Source organism: Haemorhous mexicanus, chromosome 18, assembly GCF_027477595.1.
Source record: "Haemorhous mexicanus isolate bHaeMex1 chromosome 18, bHaeMex1.pri, whole genome shotgun sequence".
Classification (NCBI taxonomy): domain Eukaryota; kingdom Metazoa; phylum Chordata; class Aves; order Passeriformes; family Fringillidae; genus Haemorhous; species Haemorhous mexicanus.
In genome coordinates, this window is record NC_082358.1 from 6,493,017 (window position 1) to 6,515,100 (window position 22,084).

Here is a 22,084-nt window from a genome sequence, read left to right on the forward strand (position 1 = left end):
TTCATCCCATCCTCCCTCTGGTTTATTCTGCTCCTTAAAGGACATTGCATTTCTCACCCAGGCAGGGCTGGGGGGGTGGAACCTGCCATGCCATGCAGAAGGAAAGTCATCTTGGGGGTGGGGTGTGGAGCATTCCCTAGGCAGGCTGGCCAGAGCACCAGTGCTGAGCTTCCCCTTTCCACATGAGTCACTGGAACTTTGTGCCTCTCAGACAGGGAAATGACTGAAGGGTCTCTCTGCTGGCTGCCACCAGCCTGATTTCATCTGGGGCAGGGACACCAACATCTTCAGAGAAGCATCTGTGCAAGCAAAATCTGGGGCTCTGCCTCAGCTGGAGCAGCTGTGCCTCTCTCTGGGGTGGGAATGTGCTCCCGTGTCCTGTATGGTGACAGTGCAACAAGTCCATGGCTCTCAGAGGTGCCAGCCTTGTGTGTGGGACTGGGTACAACCAGCAGCCCTGGATGCCCAGCTTGGGATTTGGTACAAAACCCCACAGCTCCACAAAGACACAATTTCCATGGAGGACAAGAGAGAGCCCCAGCATTGCAGGAGGAGGGTTGCTGGAGCCCTTGCCTGGCATTTGCCATCTGCTGCCTGTCTCCTTGAGCTCCCCACCACTGGCTGGGAGGTAGCAGCATCCTGCTTTGCTCACTTGGAGGATCAGCTTGGGTTTTTTACACATATTTTCTTGCAGCCGAGGGTGAGCAGGGGAGATGTGCTGCTGATAACAGGTCAGGCAGCTGCCAGCCCACAGCTGCCTCTGGTTCTCACATCAAGAGGATGTTCAAGAGCTCTTGAAGGCCACCTGCGTGAGGCTGATGCTGGCAAGGCTGCCTGGGAAGAGGCCACCATGCCCTGTAGCAGCAGTGTCTGGGCAGGATCCTCTGCCTCCCTGCTCCAGCCCCTAACAGGGGGTACGTGTGAGGTGGAGGAGGGGAGGTCTCGTCCTCACATCCTCTCAGCAGCATCTCCTATCTCCCTGCACATCTCCTGCAGCTTCCTCTGCAGCTGATAAGGATTCTGGGGGGGTGAACAGGGGAGGGAGGAATGGGAGCTCGGAAGCCACAGGCCATGTGACTGGGGGGCACAACAGAGCTGGGGCAGGCAGAGGCTGGGGCAGGAAGCCCCAGTGCCCACAGAGCAGCCAGCACCTCCCTGTGTGCCCTGCGTGGGCACACTGCTGGCACTGCTGCCCTCTGCCATTCCCAGGTGGTGTTCCAGCTCCCTGCCAGATCCTCTCGGTCCACATTGAGTGACAGGATTGCTGAGAGCTGAGCCAGGATCTGAGGGGGGGTCCAGGCTAGCCCCAGTCACCCTGGCTAGTCAGCATCTCCCTGTTGTCTCCTCTCCAGCCCACTGAGCTGTTTTTCCCCCCAGCATCTCCCCTCCCAAGATGCTTTCTGCATGGATGTTGCTGGCACTGGGGTAGTGATATTGAGACTTCATAGCAAAATCCAGTGGCTTGGAGCAAAAAATAAAAAATCCAGTTTGTGATGCAGGTGAGATGAAGCACCTCGTTAGAGCAACCTGAGACACAGCTGAGCTGAGTCTGGAGAGGAAAATAGCTTTGCCTGCTTCTTTTCCTGAGGCATAGGTACCACCTGCCTGCTGTAGCAACAGGAGCAGTGGGACCCCCTGATCCCCTGGGCACCAGGATGGCTCCTCCCTGGGATAACAAGGGAAGTGAGAGGATGTTTTATGTGGGTTTGAGTGCTGAACTGAAAGGGCTGAGTTGCCTTTTCAGTTCGTAGGGGGTGAGGGATGCTCTGGGGCACAGGGTGCTGCTGCTTTGGTGATTGTTGGCCCCCGTGGATGCCTCCCTGCCCTCTGAAAAACCAGTTAAGGTCAAATGAGAGGCCTCAGCTGGTTTCTTGCTGTCCTGTCTGGATAAGCCATCTGCTAATGGCACTGGCTCTTCCTCTGGAAACCTGATAGTGGATGCTGAGCAGCGAGGGGGGTGCGGTAACCTCATCTGAGCAGGGATGTTCAATTCAGGGATGTTCAATTCAGGGATGTTCAATTCACTGTCACTCTGCCTGCTTTAGGCTGTGGATGAAGGGGAGCTTGTGGCCTTGAGAGGTTGAGCAGCTGTCACTCTGAGCACCAATACCAATGTGACATGCACTCCTGATGGTTTGGGCTGAAGGGGACGCAGAGGGCAGGACCGCACTCGGTGTGCTCATTGTGGGTGTCACACACGTGTCCCAAGAGCCACCCTAATTCCTACCCCGTGCCAAACCCCAGCTCAGCTGGCTCTGCCTGCTTCCCCTGCAGCCTGACGGGTTTGGGGCTGGGCAGGAGGAAGGGGCTGGATCAGCAGCGAGGGGCAGCAACAGCTCCAGACAGAGAGGTGCTGAGGGCTCTGGCCCCCGGCCAGCCGAGCACTTAGAGCTTGCCCAGCCATTCCTGAGCTCACAGGGGACTTGTGCTGGGGTTTTGTTGTTCTTGCAGGTGGTGTTGGGTTGCAGCAGCAGAGCCAGGGGCAGGGCTGCTCGTGGGGGGAACACCCGGCTGGTGGGTGCCAGCAGGAGCAGGTGAGCCAGGATCCTCCTGCAGCTCCAGACGGCCACTGCTGGCCCAAATGTCCCCTTCAGGGGGCTTGCACTGAAATAGTAAAAAGGGAGGTGGTGCTGCTTTACTCTCCACAGTGTTGCAAAATAGATTTTTCTTGTATTGTACTCACATGCACATGCACGTCTTTTTCCTCTTTCTCCCTGGGGGCCGCCTGACCCTGCGGTGCCCTTTCAGTGATGGGAAGCCTGGGGATGACCACATGGCTGTGCTCAGTGGGATCCACAATGCTAAATAGCAGGAAGACTCTTTTTTTAACCTCTTTTTCTTTGCCAGAGCCAGTAGGCTGGAGGCTTTTCCGCTGCCCCCGGGCAGGATCAGTCCTTGTCAGCCAGCTGGGCTGGCAGTGACCCCGTGGCTCTCACTGCACCATTCCTCCCCAGGGAGACCCAGCAATGCCTCTTGAGGGGGTGGGTGTTTGCTTGGAGGCTGCCCCTGATAAACCCATCCTGGAAAGTAATCTGGCTAAATGCTCTTTTGGTCAGCTTTTTAAATTTTTAATTTTTTTTTTTAATTTAATCAGTTTTCCATCTTTCCAGAAATCCTCTGGAGGTGGTGATTTTGCAACCCTCAGAGCCTGTTCCAGGCTGTCCTTATCCTTGCACGTTACAACACCCTATCCATCAGTGGGTAAATGAGGCTTGGATGAAGTTTCAGTTTTAAATGACTTCGAGGGTGGATCTGGTTTTCATGTAACCAGAGGGTAATTTGGTGGGGTTTTTTCTTACATGGTGAGGGAGGTGGATCTGGGGTCAGCTTTTTCTTTCTGATGCAACCCACTCCTGCTGAAAGAGGGCTCTTTGCCCAGAAATGTGACTTTTTTCTTTTTTTTTTTTTTTTTTTCAGCCCTGGAGACAAAGGGAGGGCCAGGCTGTTTCTTCTGGCAGTGGGCTGCCGGGAAGTTTGGGAGGTTGTGAAGGGCACAACTGTTTGTAGAGCCATGGGATGGCTCAGTGTGCACTGTGGGACCACGTGGGGAGCTCAGAGCATCTCTGGGCTGCATGGGCTTTGCTGCCTCCTTGCCAGAGCCTCTCCTGGCTGCTGTCTGCACACCCACCCAGGAGGGCTGGAGAGGAGCCAGCCTGCTCCAGGCTCCAATCTCAGCCACTGCTCATCCACCCCTGCCTGCTGCTGGCTCTGCTCTGGGGCATCCAGCTCTGTCAGGCTGCAGCAGGGCTCCTGTTCCATCAGAGAGCTTCCTCTGCCATTGCTGTGGGACCAGGTTCTTCCTCTCTTGCCACATCCCAGGTGGGATAAGGACCAGTTTGTACACTCTGCCTCCCCTGGGGGAGAGGGCAGCTCGGGGAGGAGGGGGAGATGTGGCTCACCTTGGTGGCAGAGGGCTCTGGCCCTCTTTGGAGGGCTTGCCCCAGGTCACCTGCCCAGGTGTGCATGTGGCCTGTGGAGCTGGGACCCCACCGGGTGCTTCACCCCCTGTCTTTGCCCACATCCTCAGTAAGCCTTTCCCAGCAAGGACACGAGGTGCAGCCCCATGGTGGCACATGTGGGTCATGTCACAGAGCCCGTGCCACCCCTGATGGGGAAACTCCTGGTGCTGAGCAGGGCAGAGCCTGCAGAGTGTCCCTGTGACACCTGGGCTCCAGCAGGGCAGCCTGGGCTCAGCCCTTGCTGCACCAGGGGCATGGTGCCATTTGTGCTGGCTGTGCTTCCTGCTCAGAGTCACTTCCTTCCAGCTGCCAGGGGCCAGCCAGGTGTTGGAGGCTGCAGGTGGGTGAGACTGCTGTGCTGAGAAAAGGGCTGCACAAACCAACCCCAGCACACTCAGGCAGGTTTGGGAGGGTGAGAGAGAGGAGCAAGCAGCTGCAGGTATGCGTGGGCTGGAGGTTCCTGCCCCATCCTCAGGGATCCTGCCCTTTGCCCCAGGAATTCCCTGCGTGCTTTTGTCCTTGATAAGCGCCTCACTTGCTCCAGGGCTCTCTCCACTGCGTGGATTTTAGGTATGCACTTTGTAACAGCACCTCTGCCTCGCTGGGTAGTAACCTGCTGGTGCTCTGAGCAGGGAGGGGTGAGCACAGGGCACAGCCCACTCTGCAGCATCCCAAAGTACAGACAATATGCTTGCAAAGGCAGGCCAGGAATATGCCAGCACTTTCCTTTGGTAGTTATTGCCTGGTAAATTACCATGAAAACTCATCTGACATGTTTTCCCCCACTGTGTTGGTCAAATCCTGCATCCTCCAAGGACAGGATTAGCCTTCAACCCCGCTGTGTGTCCTGGATGCAAAGACCTGAGCTGTGGTATGGGCTTTTATGGGCTCAAATAACCTGCTCACTAAGGATGTCACTAAGGATATCAGCACATGGGTAAGGTTATGGCAGGGCATGCTAACATTTGAGCTGCCAGACAGCTCCTTTCCAAAGGGTAGATGATGCCTCAAAAAGTCACATTCTTGCTTATTTTAGGAAGCTTGTCTGTCCTTGCTTTGCAGCCCCAAGGAACTGGGTCTTTCTATGCTCTTGTCACAGCTTGATGAGCTTTGGAGGGTTATTAGGTTCATGGAATGTCCTGAGTTGGGAGGATCATGGAGTCCAGCTCCTGGCTCTGCACAGGACAGCCCCAAAATTCACAGAGGGGTCAGTCTGGATGTGTCCTGTGCCAGGCAGTGAGCAGGCTTCCACTGTCTCCAGGTGCACCCTCAGTGCTGCACAGGAGCAGGATCCACAGGGGATCCCACGTTCTTTGTGCTTTGCAAGTCCTCCCAAAGTCAATCCTTGTGTCTGCCTTGCTGTGGGGTTTGGAGGGAGCATCATCTCTCATGCTGCAGTTTAGTGCTGTGGGTGATGAGCAGGTCACATTTCTGTCTAGTTTTAAACTGCAGTAAATGGAAATGAAAGGCAAGATGATCCACTGTGAGTGCAGTAAGTGGAGTTTAATTGGGATGAATTACATGCCAGGTTTGCAGTAATCTCCATCCTGCATTGCTCAGAAGCATCATCTGCTTTGGAAATGTGACTCAGAAATGTTGTTATTTGATTCCCACGAGCATTTAAGAAACTATTTTTCCAGGAAGCAAAAATTCTTGGGTTTGGGTTGGGTTTCATTGTTTTGGTTTTGGGTTCTGTTTTTTTTTTTCTTGCTGCTGCTGTTGTTTTCTCTTTGTTCTATGGCAATAGGAGTCCTTTCCCAGAATTTCCTCTGGGGAGGGAGGCTGTGAGATGCTCCCTTTTCAGTGTCTCTTCAGCTGCTTCTCCTCGCTTAGTGCTAATGCTCCAGCATGCTCACAGCTGCCCCTTCCTGGAGATCCCTGTGGGGGGGACATTCAGCCATTTTTGGGGAGCACAGAGGTAACTGGGGGGGTTCTGGCTGGGGAAACCTCCTCGGGAAGAAGTAAGAGGGAGCTGTGCTTACAGGCTCTAGGCCTGGGGCTGCCATCATGTGCTAACCCAGCTCTTCAGATGACTAAATCCACTTCATCTGTGTGGATCTGTAGGGGGTTAGAATATAAGAAAATAAAGATAGTGTAGAAAGTAATCTTACCCCTAAGGAGTTGCAGCTGGACCAATTAGCAAAGATTAGGAACAGGCCTGACTTTAACAGGCCACAGCTGTAAGCAATGAGAAGAAGAGTGCTATAAAAGAGTGGGATGGCTGGGTGAGAAGGGAACTGGAGTCAGTTGGCTGCTTTGTGAAGAGGAAAGAGTCAGTGCTCTGAGGAGCTGCCCACGAGAAACACCAAGGAGGTGTGGAACTTTTGTGATAAGGAGACAGCAGTATGGAACCCCTGCAATAAGATGGCAACAGGTGTGCCCTTCCTTCTCCAATGCCGTGGGAATTCTGAGCTATTCCCTGAATGTTTTCCCTTTCTCTCAGTGGACATCCGTGAGATCAAGGAGATCCGCCCAGGGAAGAACTCGCGCGACTTCGACCGCTACCAGGAGGATCCGTGTTTCCGCCCCGAGCACTCGCACTGCTTCGTCGTCCTCTACGGCACAGAGTTCCGCCTGAAGACCCTCAGCTTGCAAGGTAGAGCTCTCCCAGGCTTGTGCCAGGCAGGGTTGAGCCAGAGCCTCACCCTCACAGAGCCCAAGCAGCTTGGCTGCTCGGGGACAAAGATAACTGCCAGCTCCTGGGAGCTGGAGGAGGAGGGAGCGGGACACGTGGGGGCAGGGGGTCCAGCCAGCCACCTCCATCCCACAGGGGAGGAGCAGGAGCTTGGCAGGGAGAGGAGGCAGCCAGAGCATCTGCATGGGGGGGAAATGTTACCAGAAAGGGGATGAAGCAAGGAATAGGGCATGTAAGGTGCTGGGGATAGTCCCAGGAGGTTTGGGTTGGTGATCAAGCCTGTGTGTCCCTTCTTCCCTCTTCTATTCCTTTTCCACAGCCACTTCTGAGGATGAGGTCAATATGTGGATCAAGGGGCTGAACTGGCTGGTGGCAGACACTCTGAGGGCACCCACCCCCCTGCAGATTGAAAGGTGAGGAAAGCCTGTCCTTTTCCTGCACTTGTTTTCTTTTTCCCCCCTTCTGTCTGTTTTGACAGAAGAAGGTGAGCACAGTGACATCTCATTCCCTCTCTGAGCCATGCTGACCTAGCACTTCTGCCTCTGCACTCCAGAAGCTTCATCCTGCTGACCCCAGAGTCTGATCTCATGCATCAGGGAGAAGGAGTTTTACCACAAATTGATGTTTCTGTGTGTGCACAGCCTGTATTATCTGGAGCACTTCAGTGCAGAGGCACTTTTAAAGCAGAACTTGTATGAAAATAGGGTAGGCTGCCTGTGAAAGGGGGCAGAGCCGGGTTCCCTGGGGGGAAGGAGGGATGTGGGAGTGGATGGTGTGGCACTGAGCAGCTTCCAGAGAGGGGTTGGAGCAGGGGCTGAGTGTGTGCCTGTTTGTGCCTTCCCACCTAGGTGGCTCCGGAAGCAGTTCTACTCCCTGGATCGCAACCGGGAAGACAGGTGAGCAGGGAGGGACTGCAGCCGTGTTCAGGGGAGGGTTTGGGCTGGGAGGCTTCACCTTTGGCTTGAAACCCCAGCCTTTGGGTTTTTTGTTGGGTTCTTTAGGATTTTAATGCTCATTTTCAAGGAACCTTTAGTCCAAGTCCCAAACTTCCCTGGCTGATTTTCAGTGAATTAAAAAAAGCATAACAAAGCTGTCTTGTTTTCCTGACCTATTTCTCAGCTCTTTAGACCCAGTAACCCCTTGACAGCTTCCCCCCAGCTGGCACCACCCAAGGAAGCAGGCATCAAAGAGCCAAGAGGCAGTTCAGGGCCCCCCATCAGGACTGAACTGGGTTGTGTTTATTACTCTCCACCCTGTTTGTTCCATTCTCCTTTTCTGAGGCCTGTAAGGGCATGGATCATCATGCTTGGCTTGTGGGGCTCTTGGGTGAGTACTTCGTGTTGTCCTAGCAAGTAAAGTGTCATGAGGAGGTAAGGGAAGGGAATTGGGTCATGATTCACCATGAGATAAGGGAGGGGATGTTTTCCTGCTGGGGAGGTGAGTTCCACCATGCTCTGCTCTGTCCCAGTGCCATCACCAGTTTTCCAGTCCCACTGCTGCTCTTACTGAGCTGCTGTTGTGTGCCCCCTTCCCTCCCTGGGACGTGCTTCTCCCCTGGCAGTGGTGTTAACCGAGCCCATTAACCTTTCAGCATTGATCCCCGTGTTAATGTGCTCCCTCCCCTGGGGGCACCAGCCCTGCCTCCAGCTGCTGTGCAGCACGTGGGTCCCACCTGCCCCTTCTCCATGCTCTGATCTCCAGAGAGGGCTGGCTGCAGGACTCTGGGCTCCAGAGCATCCTCTGCTTTGTCCTTGTTGTGCCCCTCCCAGGACAGCCAGCCAGGGGATAGATTGGCCCTGTCCAGGAGCAGGGCAGGAGTGTGTTGCATGGGGCAGACCCTGCTGTACTGGATGTTTTTGCCTTTGCAGTGATTTATTCTGTGAGAGAGCACCAGTGGGTGCATGGGGATTTTGTGGAGGGGGGATAAATCCTCACAGAAAAGGAAGAAATCCTCACAGAAAGGGAAGAGGAGCTTTAATCTGTTGCAGCTGCTCTGCATAAGCCACACACCTTTTGAATCCAGGCTTGTATTTCCTAATTCTGCAATGGAGAACGCTGAGGCAGGTGCAGGGGTAGCTGTGTGGAGGTTCTGGAGCAGGAGTGCAGGAAAAGTGGAAATAATTGGTCCTTTTTTCCCTCTGGTTATGCAGTAAAAGTGATGAAATGGCATGCCTGCAGTACAAAAGGAGATTGCATGTATAGATCTGTCTGCCCAGGGCAGACCAGCAGAGCTGACAGAGCCAGCCTGTTGCACCCCTGTTGTTTCTATTGATATCATCTTTCTATTAGCATTTAGAATTAAGGCAGCAAAATCCAAGATATTCCTTACCTGTCACCCACAGGGAGAGGTTTCAGTGCAAAATTAGGAGAGCTGCTGCTCCAGCCCAGGCAGTGAGAGGAGCAAAACATCAACAGCAGGCATGGGGAAAGATTTGGAGTTTTCCCATTTTACAAACATTTTACAAGCATCCATGTGTTTTCTGCAAGGTAGAGGCTAAAGTTATGTAACATACACATCTCCTGGATTAAATCTTGGCCCCTGTGAGGCATTCCAGCATTAAATTTTATGTCACTGAGCTCTAGCTCTTTGCTTTTGCTTCTCAGTCTGGAAGTGGGTTTTCAAAGGGACCAGTGAGTTGTGATTTTTTTTTTTTAATTTTTTTTTTTTTTACAAAACCCCACTTGCACACCATCCTTGATCCTTTCCACAACAGATAGGGTTTTGGCAGCTGCAGAAATCATTCCCAGCATTTGTGTACCCCATGGCTCTTGTGCTGGAGCCCTTTCTTCTCTCTGCCTTCCCTGTCTGGGGGCTGGGCTGTCCCTTGCAGCACCAGCAGATGGTGGCTGTTTCCACTGGCTGCTGGCCCTTTGGGTATTTGTTTTTCCAAGGGAGGTTAGGTGGAAAGAGGAGGATAACAGGATGCTGGGGTTTTTTTTCCTAATTGCTCTGGAGAAGACTGTTTCACCTCTGGCCAGGAGAGCTGCCCATGGCTGGGATTTACAGCACTGAGGGCTGGCAGGGGAATGTTTCCATCCCCTGTGAGAGGGCTGGGCCTCTGGCTTGTTTGTCCTGAAACCTTAAAAATTGTTCTGTAGAAAAAATTAGTTTTTGTTTTTACTTTCTAGTCTGAAAATACTACCAAGCTGTTTTTCCAAGGTCTCCAGCAGTTTAACATGATGAGTAACACACAATAAATAAAATCCTTCCATATCCTGTCCTCCTTCTGTGGCTGAGAGGGAAATGCTGGTCACAGCTTTGACAGGGCTTGCTCTTGTCACATCAGTGAGCAGGGCTGTGGTCCAGCACCTCCTGTGGAACAGCTCAGCATCACCAGAGCTGAGTGGCAGCTCCAGAGAGTCCCCAGGGATGGCTGCTGCTGGTTCTGCTCTTCCAGCCTCTCCTGCTCTTTTTCCATGAGCTTTTTTGCACCAAGGAGGGGGAGCAAGGCTGGGCAGCCCTGGGGACTCTGTGTGTCCTCTTGGGGGTCCCATGACAGCTGTGGTTCCTGACATGTGAGGGCATCTCTCCTTGTACTCCTGGCTCACTCCACACATTTCCCTGTCACCCAGGACCCTGTGGCTGGGACCCCCTGCCTGGGGAGGGGTCACACAGCACCCATGGCTATGGCTGCTGGGTGTGCTGGAGAAGGGAAGGGGCAGGATCTCCTCCCCAGAACACTCCCTCTGAGCCCCCAGGTAGCTTCACCTGCCAGGGAGGTAGAGGGGCAGGGGAGTACTCGTGCTGTGTGTGTGTTGCTGACTGTACAGCATGAGGGAAGGGGAGGCTGGGGCTATTTCCCAGCTTCTTTCTTCTTTTTCTGTTCTGCCAGTGAGTGGCAGGACACTGCAAAGCCCTTGGATGGTGGGGTGCTGGCCCTGGGCAGGGCACAGGAGCTGGGCCAGGTCCTGCTGTGGCTGTGTGTGTGGGTTCCCAGGGCTCTGAGGCCAGGAACAAGGGCTCTCTGTGTGCTGCTGGCTGCCCAGCCCTGGGCTCTGCAGCGCCTGACACCAGCCGGTTTCTCCCTCTCCGTGGAGCTCTCTCCATCCCTCCTCCTTCCTCTGCTGTTTGAGATCACCCTGCTCTCAGGGAAGAGTGTAAAAAAGATGTCACATGTGAATGCCAGCATGCCCCTGGGTTAAATCTCCTGTGCAGGGCATCTTCTCTGCTATTTTTATATTTGCACCCCAAAGCCATAAGGATTTCCAGACTTGCCCTGTGCTTTGTGGGATGGGGGAGCATCCTCCAGGATCCTGTGTTCCCACGTGCTCAGTGGGGGACAGAAGCACCATCTGTGATTGCAGGGGTGGACTCCCAGGACTTGCTTTTAAGGCAGGAGCTGCCAGAAAATGATTGGACACAGACCCCTCAGCTTCTAAATCCTGCAGATGGGAGGCATCCTCATTTTTCCTTGCTGCAGGGCTGTTGCCTCATGTGGGGACAGCTCCAGAACAGGCAAGGGCAGCCCAGAGCTCCTTCCTGCCTGCTGGGCTGTAGGATCCTGCTCAGGGTTGGCTCTGGAGCTTTCCCTGGTCTGGAACCAGCACCTTTGGTGTGGAGGGCTTGGGGAAGCACAGCCACACTGGCTGCTCCCTGCCTGCAGCGTGTGAGGCTGGGGGAGCACAGCTGGGCACGACGTGGCAGTGCTGTGCCTGTGGCTGGGGACCTAAAATGGCTTTTTTCCTCTCCTTAAGATAAAATTAGCTGAGTCCTAACCACTTAGAGAGCCTGTCCTCCTCCAGCTGGCCAGGGAGTGGGTTTTGGAAGGGAGTGGGTCACCCAGCATCCATGCTGGGGCACAGATACACAGAGCAATGCTTCTTCCTGGTCGTTCATTTAAAGTAGTGGTGCTGCCTGTCAGCTGTGGCATCAGCTCGATTGGGCAGAGGGTGCTGGGCTCACCCTGCTCTGCCAGGAGTTGTAGGAGCAGCGTTTGCAGTCCCCACTGACTACAGGTACCTCTCTCTGCTCCCCACATCTTCCCCACTGTTCCCAGCCTCAGCATCCTTCTGGGGTCTCTCATCCATCCTTGTGCCACAGCTGATGTCCCTTTGGGCACGGCCTCTCTGTGCCTGTTCCAGCCCCAGGGTGAGACCCCTTCCATCCCAGACTCCTGAACAGGTCTCCCCTCTTTCCCCTGCCGAGCCAGGATCTCTGCCAAGGATCTGAAGAACATGCTGTCCCAGGTCAACTACCGCGTCCCCAACATGAGGTTCCTGCGGGAGAGACTCACGGTGAGTGTGTGGCCCCTCTGCTCTCCCCCTCAGCAGTCCATTGCCTGCCTTTGAGCAAAAACTGGTGGTGGTTCAACTCCCAGGGAGTGTTTGCATATTGCAGAGCCTCCCAGCCTTTCCTGGGAGGGCCCCCACCCACGGTGGTGACTGAAGAGGTGCCAGCTCCCACTGGGTGCCGCACCCTGGCCCATTTGTGGCCAGCACCCTCTCCTTACCCCACCCTGCCTCCCACACTCCCCTTGTTGCTCCTGGCTCCAGTCATAGGCTGGTGCTGGTGGGGTAGAGTGCAGAACAGCTACCAGGTCCTGCATCCTGGCTCTTGCACCCCCTGCCAGTGATTGATGCTCTGCCAGCATCACTGCTGACCTGGGCATGAAGGGTCATCTCATGGTGGCCAGCTGCTCCCACCAGTACAGAACTCCAAGGCCAAAGAGTGGTGTATCCAAGGGAGAGCACACACTTTGGGTCTTGCAGTTTCCAGACACTTCAGACACTCTGGGCAAGCAAAAAATCAAATTATCCTTTTGTAAGTAATCAGTAAGTGGTGACACTTTATCAGTGTGTGGGTGAGCTTGGGGAATTGTGAAACTCATTTTAGGATGTGTCTGTGCCCTGGGCACTGCAGGGTCTCACAGCCCCAGCAGAGACTGTGGCAGATTTGCTAAGATTGGAAAAGCCCTCTAAAATCATTGAGTGATGCCATTACCCAGCACTGCCATGTCCACTAAACCATGTCCCCATGTGGCACATCCACGTGTTTTTTGAGCAGGTGCAGGGATGATGACTCCTACATTGCTTGGGCAGCCTGTTCCAATGCCTGACCACTGTTTTCATGAATTTTTCAAAATATCCAACCTAGCCCTCCCCTGACACAACTTGGGGTCACTGTGCAGGAGGCAAAGCCTGAATAGGTTTTGGCCTTTTTCTTCTCCTTTTTCTCCCCAGGGATGGTGGGAAGAGACATTCCTTAAGCCATGCAGAGTTACCTGTGGCCTCTGTAAAACCCCTGGGTTTGATTTGTTTTTCAGGATGTGGAGCAGAGGAACGGGGATATCACGTACGGGCAGTTTGCACAGCTCTACCGCAGCCTGATGTTCAGCGCCCAGAAAACAGTAAGAGCTGAATTCTCCAGGGGAGGAGAGGGAAGGGAGAAACCATATTTGTTACTGGGCATTCCCACTTAATTGACTTTTTAACCCTGCTGCCCTCAGGGTGAGCTCTTCTCTTGAGAGTAAAGAAGTAGCTGAGAGCAAACCTAATGCTTGTGCTTCTTCTTTTGCAGATGGATGTCCCGTTCTTGGAAAGGTGGATATTTCTCTGTGTTTTCTGGGGAAGGGGCTGTTTTCTTTTGCTCCATAACATGCTTTGGGGCCTGCAGCAGCATGTTGGGATGAGGCATTATGCACTCCTCCTGCTCCTGTGCTGCCTGTGGTTCTGTGCTCTGAACAAGCATCACTGCTGTAGATGCTTTAGCCCAGGGCAGGGAGGGCTCTCTCCCTCCCAGAAGTCCCAGTGGGATCCAGCTCAGGTCAGCTGGTTGATGTGAAGTGATCAGACCTTGGGCCATCTCCCAGGGATTATGCTTGTGGTGGCTGCAGAGCCCTCCCCACCCAGGCAGTGCCTCTGGTGCCACTGCCAGCTGTGCCCTTCCCTGCCCTCTGCTCGCCTTGGCTGTGATAGAAAGAGCTTGAATTTAGACACAGGAGCTGAAGAGTGAAAGACTTACTGACTTGTCCAGTAATTCCCAATGGTTTTCTTCCTTTTTTCCCTATAACTATAGAAAAGAGATGTCAGGACCCTCAGCAGAGCATCTGGCTCATCCCTCTGCCCAGGGCAGCCAGCACTGCCCAGTCCACTTTGGATTTTGTGGTGTTAGTGCCCAGCATGGCCCTTGGCTGCCCATTGTGACTTACAGCAGTCATGGGCCAGTCTTTAGAGATTATCACCTACAAACAATTCCCTTCTTCATTCCCTGTCTTGCCACCATGAGCCCATGTTCCCTGCATACCTGTAGGTCTGTCCTGTCTGCAGTCACCCCTTAACTGCCCTGCCCCTGTTTACTTCTTTACACTCAGATTCAAACCAAACCCTCTATTTTTAATTTTTTTTCCACTAATCCATCCCTCTAATGGTTTTTGCTGCCCTTCACCAGAGTTTCATGTTACCATGCCTTTGTCAGTGTGAGCCCTGTACTGCTGCTGGAGCAGTCCCTGGTTCTGGGATGTGGACATGTGTTTGCTCTCCTCAGCTCTCTGCTCATCCCACTCTGCTCCTTCAGTGCTGCACGCTCAGGGCACATCTGGCTGCACGTGCCAGGGGGGGCAGATGGCATCTCACAGGATGTGCTGCACTAGTGACTGAAGCTTCTCTCTCTCTGCTTGCCAGGGGTGCAGAAAGGTCTGAGCACTTCAGGGTGTCACTGCTGGAGCTGCAGAAGTTTTTGCTGGAGTACCAGAGGGTGAGCTCAGCACAGGCAGTGGGGAGGGACGATGGGGTAGGCACTGGTGACATTTGGGGTCCAGTGCTCCGAGGGTGGCTTTGCTGTGGGCTGCTCTGCCTGGCACAGCTCATCCTTCTGGAGCAGGAGGTGTTGTAGGGGAGGTGCTGGGGAGGGCAGACCTGAACTCAGCTGGGCACCATGGCCAGAAAAGGAACCAGGAGATCTGGGAGGAGTGGGGGGTCCCAGGAGGCAGGAACTGATCAGTGGAGGTTGACCCAGTCCCTGTGACCTCAGCTGGTCACCAAAGGTTTGCTGCAGCCAAGAAATCATGTCCATCCTGTTGCTCAGGAGGTGTCAGCAGTTCCTGAGGAGCAGCTGATGGATTCATCTGCTGATTCTTCAATTTAAAAGCAATCTTGGGTCACTCAGCAAGCACAGCATGCATATGCAGACACACACACAGGCACCAGCTGTGCATTTTTGGGCAGCACAGACCCTTTGGCTCTTGCCAGGTTCCTGTCTCATTGCTGGTCTCCTCCAGGAGGGCAGGGCTGGCTGGCAAAACCCTGCCATGGCTCATGGCTCCTGCTCTGCCCTGTCCCCTGCTGCCACCTCCCTGCCTGTGGTCTGCAGCCAGCAGGGAGTTAACCAGTGGGGAAATGCAGAGTTTTGGTGGCTAATGAAAGAAACCCAGGGAGAGAGGGCCAGATGAAGCTGGGTTGGCTTCTGCTGCTGAAGGAGGAGGGATGGCAGATGTTGTTCAAAGGAGCTATTGGAGAGAAAAATGCACTGAGAAAATGAAGCCCACTCAGAAGCAGGGCAGATTTCCTCCTTGTGTGCTCTCCAGCACTTGTGCTGACAGTTGAGTTCCTGGCAGAGATGGGCTTGCATCAAAAACCACCTCCTTAAAGGTTAAAGCTTTGAACTGGATGAGCTGCATGTGGTTTGCAGTAATACATTCTGAAATGGCTTCTTTTATGTCTCCCCTGGGCTTGGCAGGAGCTCTGGGCTGCAGATACCCTTCAGGTACAGGAATTCATGTTCAACTTCCTGAGAGACCCTTTGAGGGAGATTGATGAGCCTTATTTCTCCTTGGATGAAGTAAGACACCTTGAATGTGGCATGTGTGGGGTGGGGTGACACAGGGGATGGCACCCTGGTGTGGTGTGTGCTGAGGTGTGACAGCTCTGCTGTCTGTGCCTTTGCTGCAGGGTGGGGGTGCTGGAAGGGTCACAGCTCCTGTGAGATGGACGTGGTTGGCAAAGGGAATGGCTTCTGGGCTGTCCTTTAGTGCCTTAGTGTCCTTGAGTGTCCTTGAGTGTGTGCAGCTGGGAGCACTCACCAGGCAGTTCATCTGGAGGAGGAGAGGGGCTGCCTTTGGCTTGAGGCTGCCTTGGGGTGTGTAAGGATCTCTTCAAAGCAAAAAGAGCTGAATAAAGGATAAAAACAACTAGAGATGACCATGGCACTGGCACTCTGGACTAAGCCAAGGTCCCTTGACCCACATGGCCTTAGTAAGCTATTGCCTGCCATGTCAGCTGCAAAAAAAAATGCAGAGCCATTAACTTGTCCCTAGCTGGGTCAAAGGGTCTGGCACACAGATACCTGTCAGAGCTCAGTGGGTAGGTGGCAGTGCCCAAGCTGTGGTCACTCAGGCACCCTGGCTCAGGTAGCTGGTGTGCTGGTCATCCTGTGCTGGACGTCTGCTGGCACAGAACGTGAGATGTGTGTGAAGCTAAACCACAGCAGCTGGCTCCTCTGCATCATTAACACGTTTCTGTTTCTTCCTGAGCAGTTTCTCACCTTCCTGTTTTCCAAAGAGAACAGCATCTGGAACTCACAACTGGACATGGTGTGTCTGGAGAACATGAACAACCCTCTCTCCCATTACTGGATCTCCTCCTCACACAACACGTAAGGATGAGGGGAGGGCTCTCTCCACCCAGCTGCTCTCAGCATCCTTTTCTCATGCTAGGGTGGGAGTATTTTGCCTGATTCCAGTGATGGGTCAAGTAGGCTTTTCCAAACCAAGGCCAGTACATCAGAGACCTTCCTCTTGGTGCCCCACTCCTCCCTTCTGTCATTTAGCCATACATGTTGTGCTCAGGCACTGTCAGCAGCACACATCTGCACAGGCCTTCAGGTGCCTTCACGTCCTGAGCTGTTGCTCTGGTAATTTCTCACCATTAGCAATGTCATTCTCCAGAGCCTCTCAGGACAGATGTGATAAACCCTGTCAGGCTGAAATTGGCCATTTTCCACTCTCTGCTGCTAGAATAATTTTGTAGGAACTGCTTTCTGTGCAGACAGGCTCTGTCTGTGCTATGTGTTCCTGCTAACCCGAATTTAAAGGACTGAGAGCCTAAGCCAGCTGAGCAGCCCTGAGGGCAGGCAGTGAGATCCTGTCTGCCTGCAAGAGCTCCTCTCACCCTGCTCTCAGGCTGCAGGGGGCTCTCTGTGGCACCAGTGCTGATGTTGCTGTCTGAGGTTTGTCTCAGGAGCTGGGGCTGGACCTCAGAGTGCTCTCAGCCCTGTGCAGCAGGGGCAGAGCTGAAGCCCTCACCCGGGGAAAGTGGCAGGCGTGGAGAAGCACCACTCCTGCCACTCCCATGTGCCAGAGGCACGTCCACAGTGTCCCAGCAGACACCTGTGCCCTCAGTGGGTTTGTCACTGTGCTGATGTGTTGTCTCACCTGGAAGGTACCTGACGGGGGATCAGTTCTCGAGCGAGTCCTCGCTGGAGGCGTACGCCCGCTGCCTGCGCATGGGCTGCCGCTGCATCGAACGTGAGTACCCACACTGGCCCTTCTGCCTCAGCACAGCAGCTTCTGCTGCTCAGGGAGGCTTTGCAAGGAAGGCACAGCTGAAGGGAGATCAGGCCAGTGGCAACACTAACACCATGATGTGCAGAAAGAGCTGAGGTCGTTTGCTTTGTGGGACTGGGTGATCTGTGCCCGAGGTTCTGGTCCCACAGAAAGCTCAGGGTTTCACTGATCACCTCACTCCTTTATTGCCTTCCAGTACATTTCCCAGCAGCACCTGGCTCAGCCCATCACATGTCCATGTCTTGCCTCTGTTCCAGCCTTTGGGCTAAGTTTCTCCTGTACGTCTCTTTCAGTGGATTGCTGGGATGGTCCTGATGGCATGCCAGTCATCTACCATGGACACACCTTAACCACCAAGATCAAGTTCTCTGATGTCTTGGTCACCATCAAGGAGCACGCCTTTGTCACCTCTGAGTGAGTACAGCAGGACTTCAGCTAGCAGGACAGAGAGATGGTGGAGCCAAGGCTGTAGCAAAGTGAAGCTCACTTTATCCAGAGCTGCAGCACAAGGCCTGGATATGGTGGGAAGGAAGCATGTCATGTCTGCCAGCCAAAGGGAGATTTTTCCCAGAAAAATGTTATGGGAGGGAGAGCTTTGGGTAAACCCCAGTAGTTTGGCAGTCCTTCTCCACCCTGTGCACTCCTGAAGGGTGGCTACAGGCAGCACAGATGGCTGTTGGTATGAGCTGCTCCTGGAGGGCTCAGAGGCCAGGCTTTGAGACAGAGCTCAGAAGTCTTTGGTTCCATCCAGATCCAATGCTGGTTTTGATGGCTCTGCTCCTTCTCCCAGTTTCCCTGTCATTCTGTCCATTGAGGACCACTGCAGCATTGCTCAGCAGAGGAACATGGCTCAGAATTTCAAGAAGGTTTTTGGAGACATGCTCTTGACCAAACCAGTCGATATTTCTGCTGATGGCCTTCCATCCCCAAACCAGCTCAAGAGGAAGATTCTCATTAAGGTGAATTCCCTTGCCCAGCAAGGCTCCTGAGTGAGGGAATGGGTGAGGATTTGGGACTGAAGGCCGCTGCCTTTGGAAGGGTGTGGTTGGCAGTGTAGGGGTAGAAGTGGAGACCTGATGCTAAGAGCAACTGGATACAAAGACAGCTCTCTCACTTCAGAAAATCTGCTGGGAAGTGAGCTCAGCAGCTGGGTGCTGCCTTTTTTTGAGGGCATGGGGGATGTTGGTATTTCTGCTTCAGGAACAACCTTTGAAAAGAAGGGGTGGGACTTCAGTGCTATTTGATGATCCCTGTGGCATGGGTCATGTTTATTCTAATCTGAAGGACCCCACTGCAGCAGACCTGGGCTTTTAGGGCTATTCACCAGGAAATCTGTGCTGGTTTTGGGTGCCTGACCCCTTCTCTCATCCCACAGCACAAGAAGCTGGCGGAGGGCAGCGCTTACGAGGAGCTGCCCACGTCCATGATGTACTCCGAGAATGACATCAGCAACTCCATCAAGAATGGGATCCTCTACCTGGAAGACCCCATCAATCACGTATGTCTGTGCCATGGTGGCCCAGTCCCTGCTCTGGTGGCTCTGTTGGGTGCTGTGTGTGCTGGAAGGAAGGGCTGTGGTGCAAATGATTTAAGAGGCTCTCTGTCTGTCTGGTTTCTCAAGTGTCCCTGAAGGCCGGGGGAGTTTTATGCTGGCTCTCTCTGTGCTCTTCCCTGGGAATCTCCTGTGGGCCCTTGCTAGAGGCAGAAGGCTGAGCTAGAGGGAGCTCTGGGCCAAGGCACTGCAGCCTCTGATTTGTGCTGCCAGAATTTCTGGAGATGGCTGCACTTCCAGCCCTGCTCCTGCCAAGTGCCTGCACACCTGACACACCTAAGCAAGGTTTTATCCTTGTAAAGCACTGAGTGTTCATCACTGGGTGCATTTACTCACAGCCCACCTTCAGCAGCTTTACTGTGCTGAGGGTCTGTCTGGCAAAGCCACAATGCAAATGGAACAGGGTTTGTTTGTTTTTTTTTTAAAAACAGTGAAATGCAGTGGTAAATTCACATAAACATCTCTGGTATCTTCAACTCAGATTGCCCCTGTGCTGAGTCTATGCAGACTGGGATTTTTTTTTTGCATTGATTTGCTCTTCATTTGGTCATCTCCTTTTATTAAGTGTTGGAGTGTTTGCAGTGTGATCTGTCACATGCTGAGTTTTTTGCTACTGATAAATCCATGCCTCTGGGGGATGTATTGGAAGCTCCTGTGACTCACTGGAATCAGTGTTGGTGGCTGTCCTTCACAAACCTGATCGTCCCTCCCTGTACTGGTCAGGAGGAGATGATCCCATGGGTGGGTGGTGGGCAGTCTGGTGCTTCCCCAGGGATCTCTTTGCCAGAGTTCATCTCCTTGCAGGAGTGGAACCCACATTACTTTGTGCTGACCAGCAGCAAGATCTATTACTCTGGGGAGACAACCAGTGACCAAGGAAACGAGGATGAGGAAGAGCAAAAGGAGGTGAGGGCTCTCCTGTGGGACTGTGAGTTGTTCCCTAAGGAAAGGACTTGACTGCCCAATGAGCATTGCCATTGCCAGCTGACTCCAGGGGGAGATCCTGTGGTGGGGAGGATGGGAGCTGCTTCAGGAACTCCCTGCTCCCAGCTGGAAGACCCTGTGCAAAGCAGAATCCAGCCCCATGAGCCTGCCCTCAGTAACCCAAGGTGATGGCTTTTTTCCCCCTGCCAGGTGAGCAACAGCACCGAGCTGCACTCCACGGAGAAGTGGTTCCACGGGAAGCTGGGAGCGGGCCGCGACGGGCGGCACATCGCGGAGCGGCTGCTGACGGAATATTGCATCGAGACAGGGGCTCCTGATGGCTCCTTCCTCGTCAGGGAGAGCGAGACCTTCGTAGGGGACTATACTCTCTCCTTCTGGTGAGGGTCCCACTGCTCTGTGTCGCTCTGGGGTTGTTTTCTCTTGCCATGTTCTTCAGTGGTGGGGTCCCGTTCCTGGCTGGCCTGTGAGCAGTCTCTCCCCTGTTCCTGTGCCCCAGCATCATGCCAGCTCCCTGTCCTAGTGCAGAAGGGTCAAGGATCTTGGGATCCTTGTGCAGTCACTCTCTTGTGGGGCAGGAATGCCATGTCAGGCTGGAGCTGTGCCTGAGGGAGATGTAAAATCTCTGTGGACAAGGCTGGCTTACCCTGTCCCTCCCTCCCTGTCCCACAGGCGCAATGGGAAGGTGCAGCACTGCCGGATCCACTCGCGGCAGGACGCCGGCAGCCCCAAGTTCTTCCTGACAGACAACCTGGTGTTTGACAGCCTCTACGACCTCATCACCCACTACCAGGAGGTGCCTCTGAGGTGCAACGAGTTTGAAATGAGGCTGACAGAGCCAGTGCCACAGACCAATGCCCACGAGAGCAAAGAGTGAGTGCGCGTGTGTGTCCATTGGGCAGCCGGGACACTGTAGGAAGCTCTTCCAGATCTCTCCTCAGCCCTTCCTCCCTTGCTGGAGTTTTCTGGTCCCCACTTTCTCCCCATGGAGCTCTGCTCATGGCTGCTGTCACAGCAGCCATGCTGGCCAGCTCTGTTGTTCATGGAGCTGAATGTCATGGGTTTGGTAGGGATGCTCTGGCCCCTGCCACCCTTCACCAAAGGCTCTGATCCTGCCTGCCCTATTGCAGTCCCTGTCTTCCTCTGGAGGATTCAAGGAGCATTTCAGGAGCTGGAGGGGAAGGGCTGTGGGATGGGCTGGGTGTGTGTGACCTGTGCACAGCCATGTCTCTCCTGCCAGGTGGTACCATGCCAACCTCACACGGGCCCAAGCCGAGCACATGCTGATGCGGGTGCCCCGCGACGGAGCCTTCCTGGTGCGCAAGAGGAGCGAGCCCAGCTCCTACGCCATCTCCTTCAGGTGTGTCCCTGCAACCGCGGTGGTGGGTGCTGGAGATGGAGCTGGGACACTGCAGTGTGTGAGAGAGCAGGACAGGTGCCATCAGCCAGCCTTGAGCCCTCCCAGAACTCCTGTTGCTCTGGGATAGCCCTTGAATAAGTCCTTGAGATCCTGCTCTTCCCTCCCCTCTTCCAATGGGAGATGGCTGTGCTCGGCCACCTTACCAGGGGCACCTTTTCCTTGGTGTCTTTATTTTGGCAGAGACCTTCTCTTGCCAGGTGCCAAGTGGCTTCTCCCTGTGTTTCCTCCCTGCAGGGCAGAGGGGAAGATCAAGCACTGCCGGGTGCAGCAGGAGGGCCAGACTGTGCTGCTGGGCAACTCTGAGTTCGAGAGCCTGGTGGACTTGATCAGCTACTACGAGAAGCACCCGCTGTACCGCAAGATGAAGCTGCGCTACCCCATCAACGAGGAGACCCTGGAGAAGATCGGCACAGCGGTGAGTGCAGGAGCCCCAGAATCATGGACAGGTTGTTTTTGAGGTGGTGCTGTGTGAGCCATCTCTGTGCTTTGCAGCCCATACCTCACGGGGCTTCCTGACACTTGAGTGGAGTTCGGTGCTTCCCCTCTGAGTCAGGCTTGGGCTGCTGTTGGCTGTCTGCAGCATCATCTTTGGTCTTGTGCCTTCCTGGGGCACTCTCCCACCTACCCCAAGGTAGGGAACCTTTTCCCCTGCAGTCACTGCTGTAACCACTGTCCCTCTGCTTCCACAGGAGCCAGACTACGGAGCCCTGTACGAGGGACGCCATCCTGGGTTCTATGTGGAAGCCAACCCCATGCCCACCTTCAAGGTACACTCTCACTGTTTGGCACAAAACAAACTGCAGGGCTGGAGGATCTTTTAGCACAGATCTTTTTTGGCAGGGATCTTTTTATTTTCTAGGAGCTGTATTAGTTTGCACACCTATTTCTAGACCACCAAGAGAGAGACAATGGAGGTTGAACCTCCAGGTTCCCAAACTGGGCTGCCTCTTATTCTGAGCTCTCCAAACTAAGCCCCTCAGTGGCTCTTGGGACAGAGGAGAGTGCCTGTGTGGGGCCATACCAGACTTGTGAGCTCTGCTTTGGCATAAATGGGGCCTTGATTTGCTCTGCAGGGTG

The 22,084-nt window shown here is 54.1% G+C and overlaps 1 protein-coding gene across 4 annotated transcripts in view; it reads left to right on the plus strand.

The window, feature by feature from the left end:
• Nucleotides 1-22,084, plus strand: part of PLCG1 (phospholipase C gamma 1) — a 42,985-nt gene that overhangs the window by 12,521 nt on the left and 8,380 nt on the right. For all 4 annotated transcript variants that reach the window (XM_059862256.1, XM_059862258.1, XM_059862257.1 and 1 more), the window contains exons 2-20: nt 6,403-6,555; nt 6,914-7,007; nt 7,443-7,490; nt 11,745-11,829; nt 12,858-12,941; nt 13,112-13,134; nt 14,215-14,287; nt 15,269-15,370; nt 16,065-16,183; nt 16,969-17,054; nt 17,387-17,507; nt 17,884-18,052; nt 18,469-18,591; nt 19,450-19,551; nt 19,780-19,967; nt 20,260-20,460; nt 20,828-20,947; nt 21,242-21,422; nt 21,697-21,774. In XM_059862256.1, coding sequence (XP_059718239.1) covers nt 6,403-6,555; nt 6,914-7,007; nt 7,443-7,490; nt 11,745-11,829; nt 12,858-12,941; nt 13,112-13,134; nt 14,215-14,287; nt 15,269-15,370; nt 16,065-16,183; nt 16,969-17,054; nt 17,387-17,507; nt 17,884-18,052; nt 18,469-18,591; nt 19,450-19,551; nt 19,780-19,967; nt 20,260-20,460; nt 20,828-20,947; nt 21,242-21,422; nt 21,697-21,774 — 2,150 coding nt within the window. The remainder of the gene's footprint in view (nt 1-6,402; nt 6,556-6,913; nt 7,008-7,442; nt 7,491-11,744; nt 11,830-12,857; nt 12,942-13,111; nt 13,135-14,214; nt 14,288-15,268; nt 15,371-16,064; nt 16,184-16,968; nt 17,055-17,386; nt 17,508-17,883; nt 18,053-18,468; nt 18,592-19,449; nt 19,552-19,779; nt 19,968-20,259; nt 20,461-20,827; nt 20,948-21,241; nt 21,423-21,696; nt 21,775-22,084) is intronic.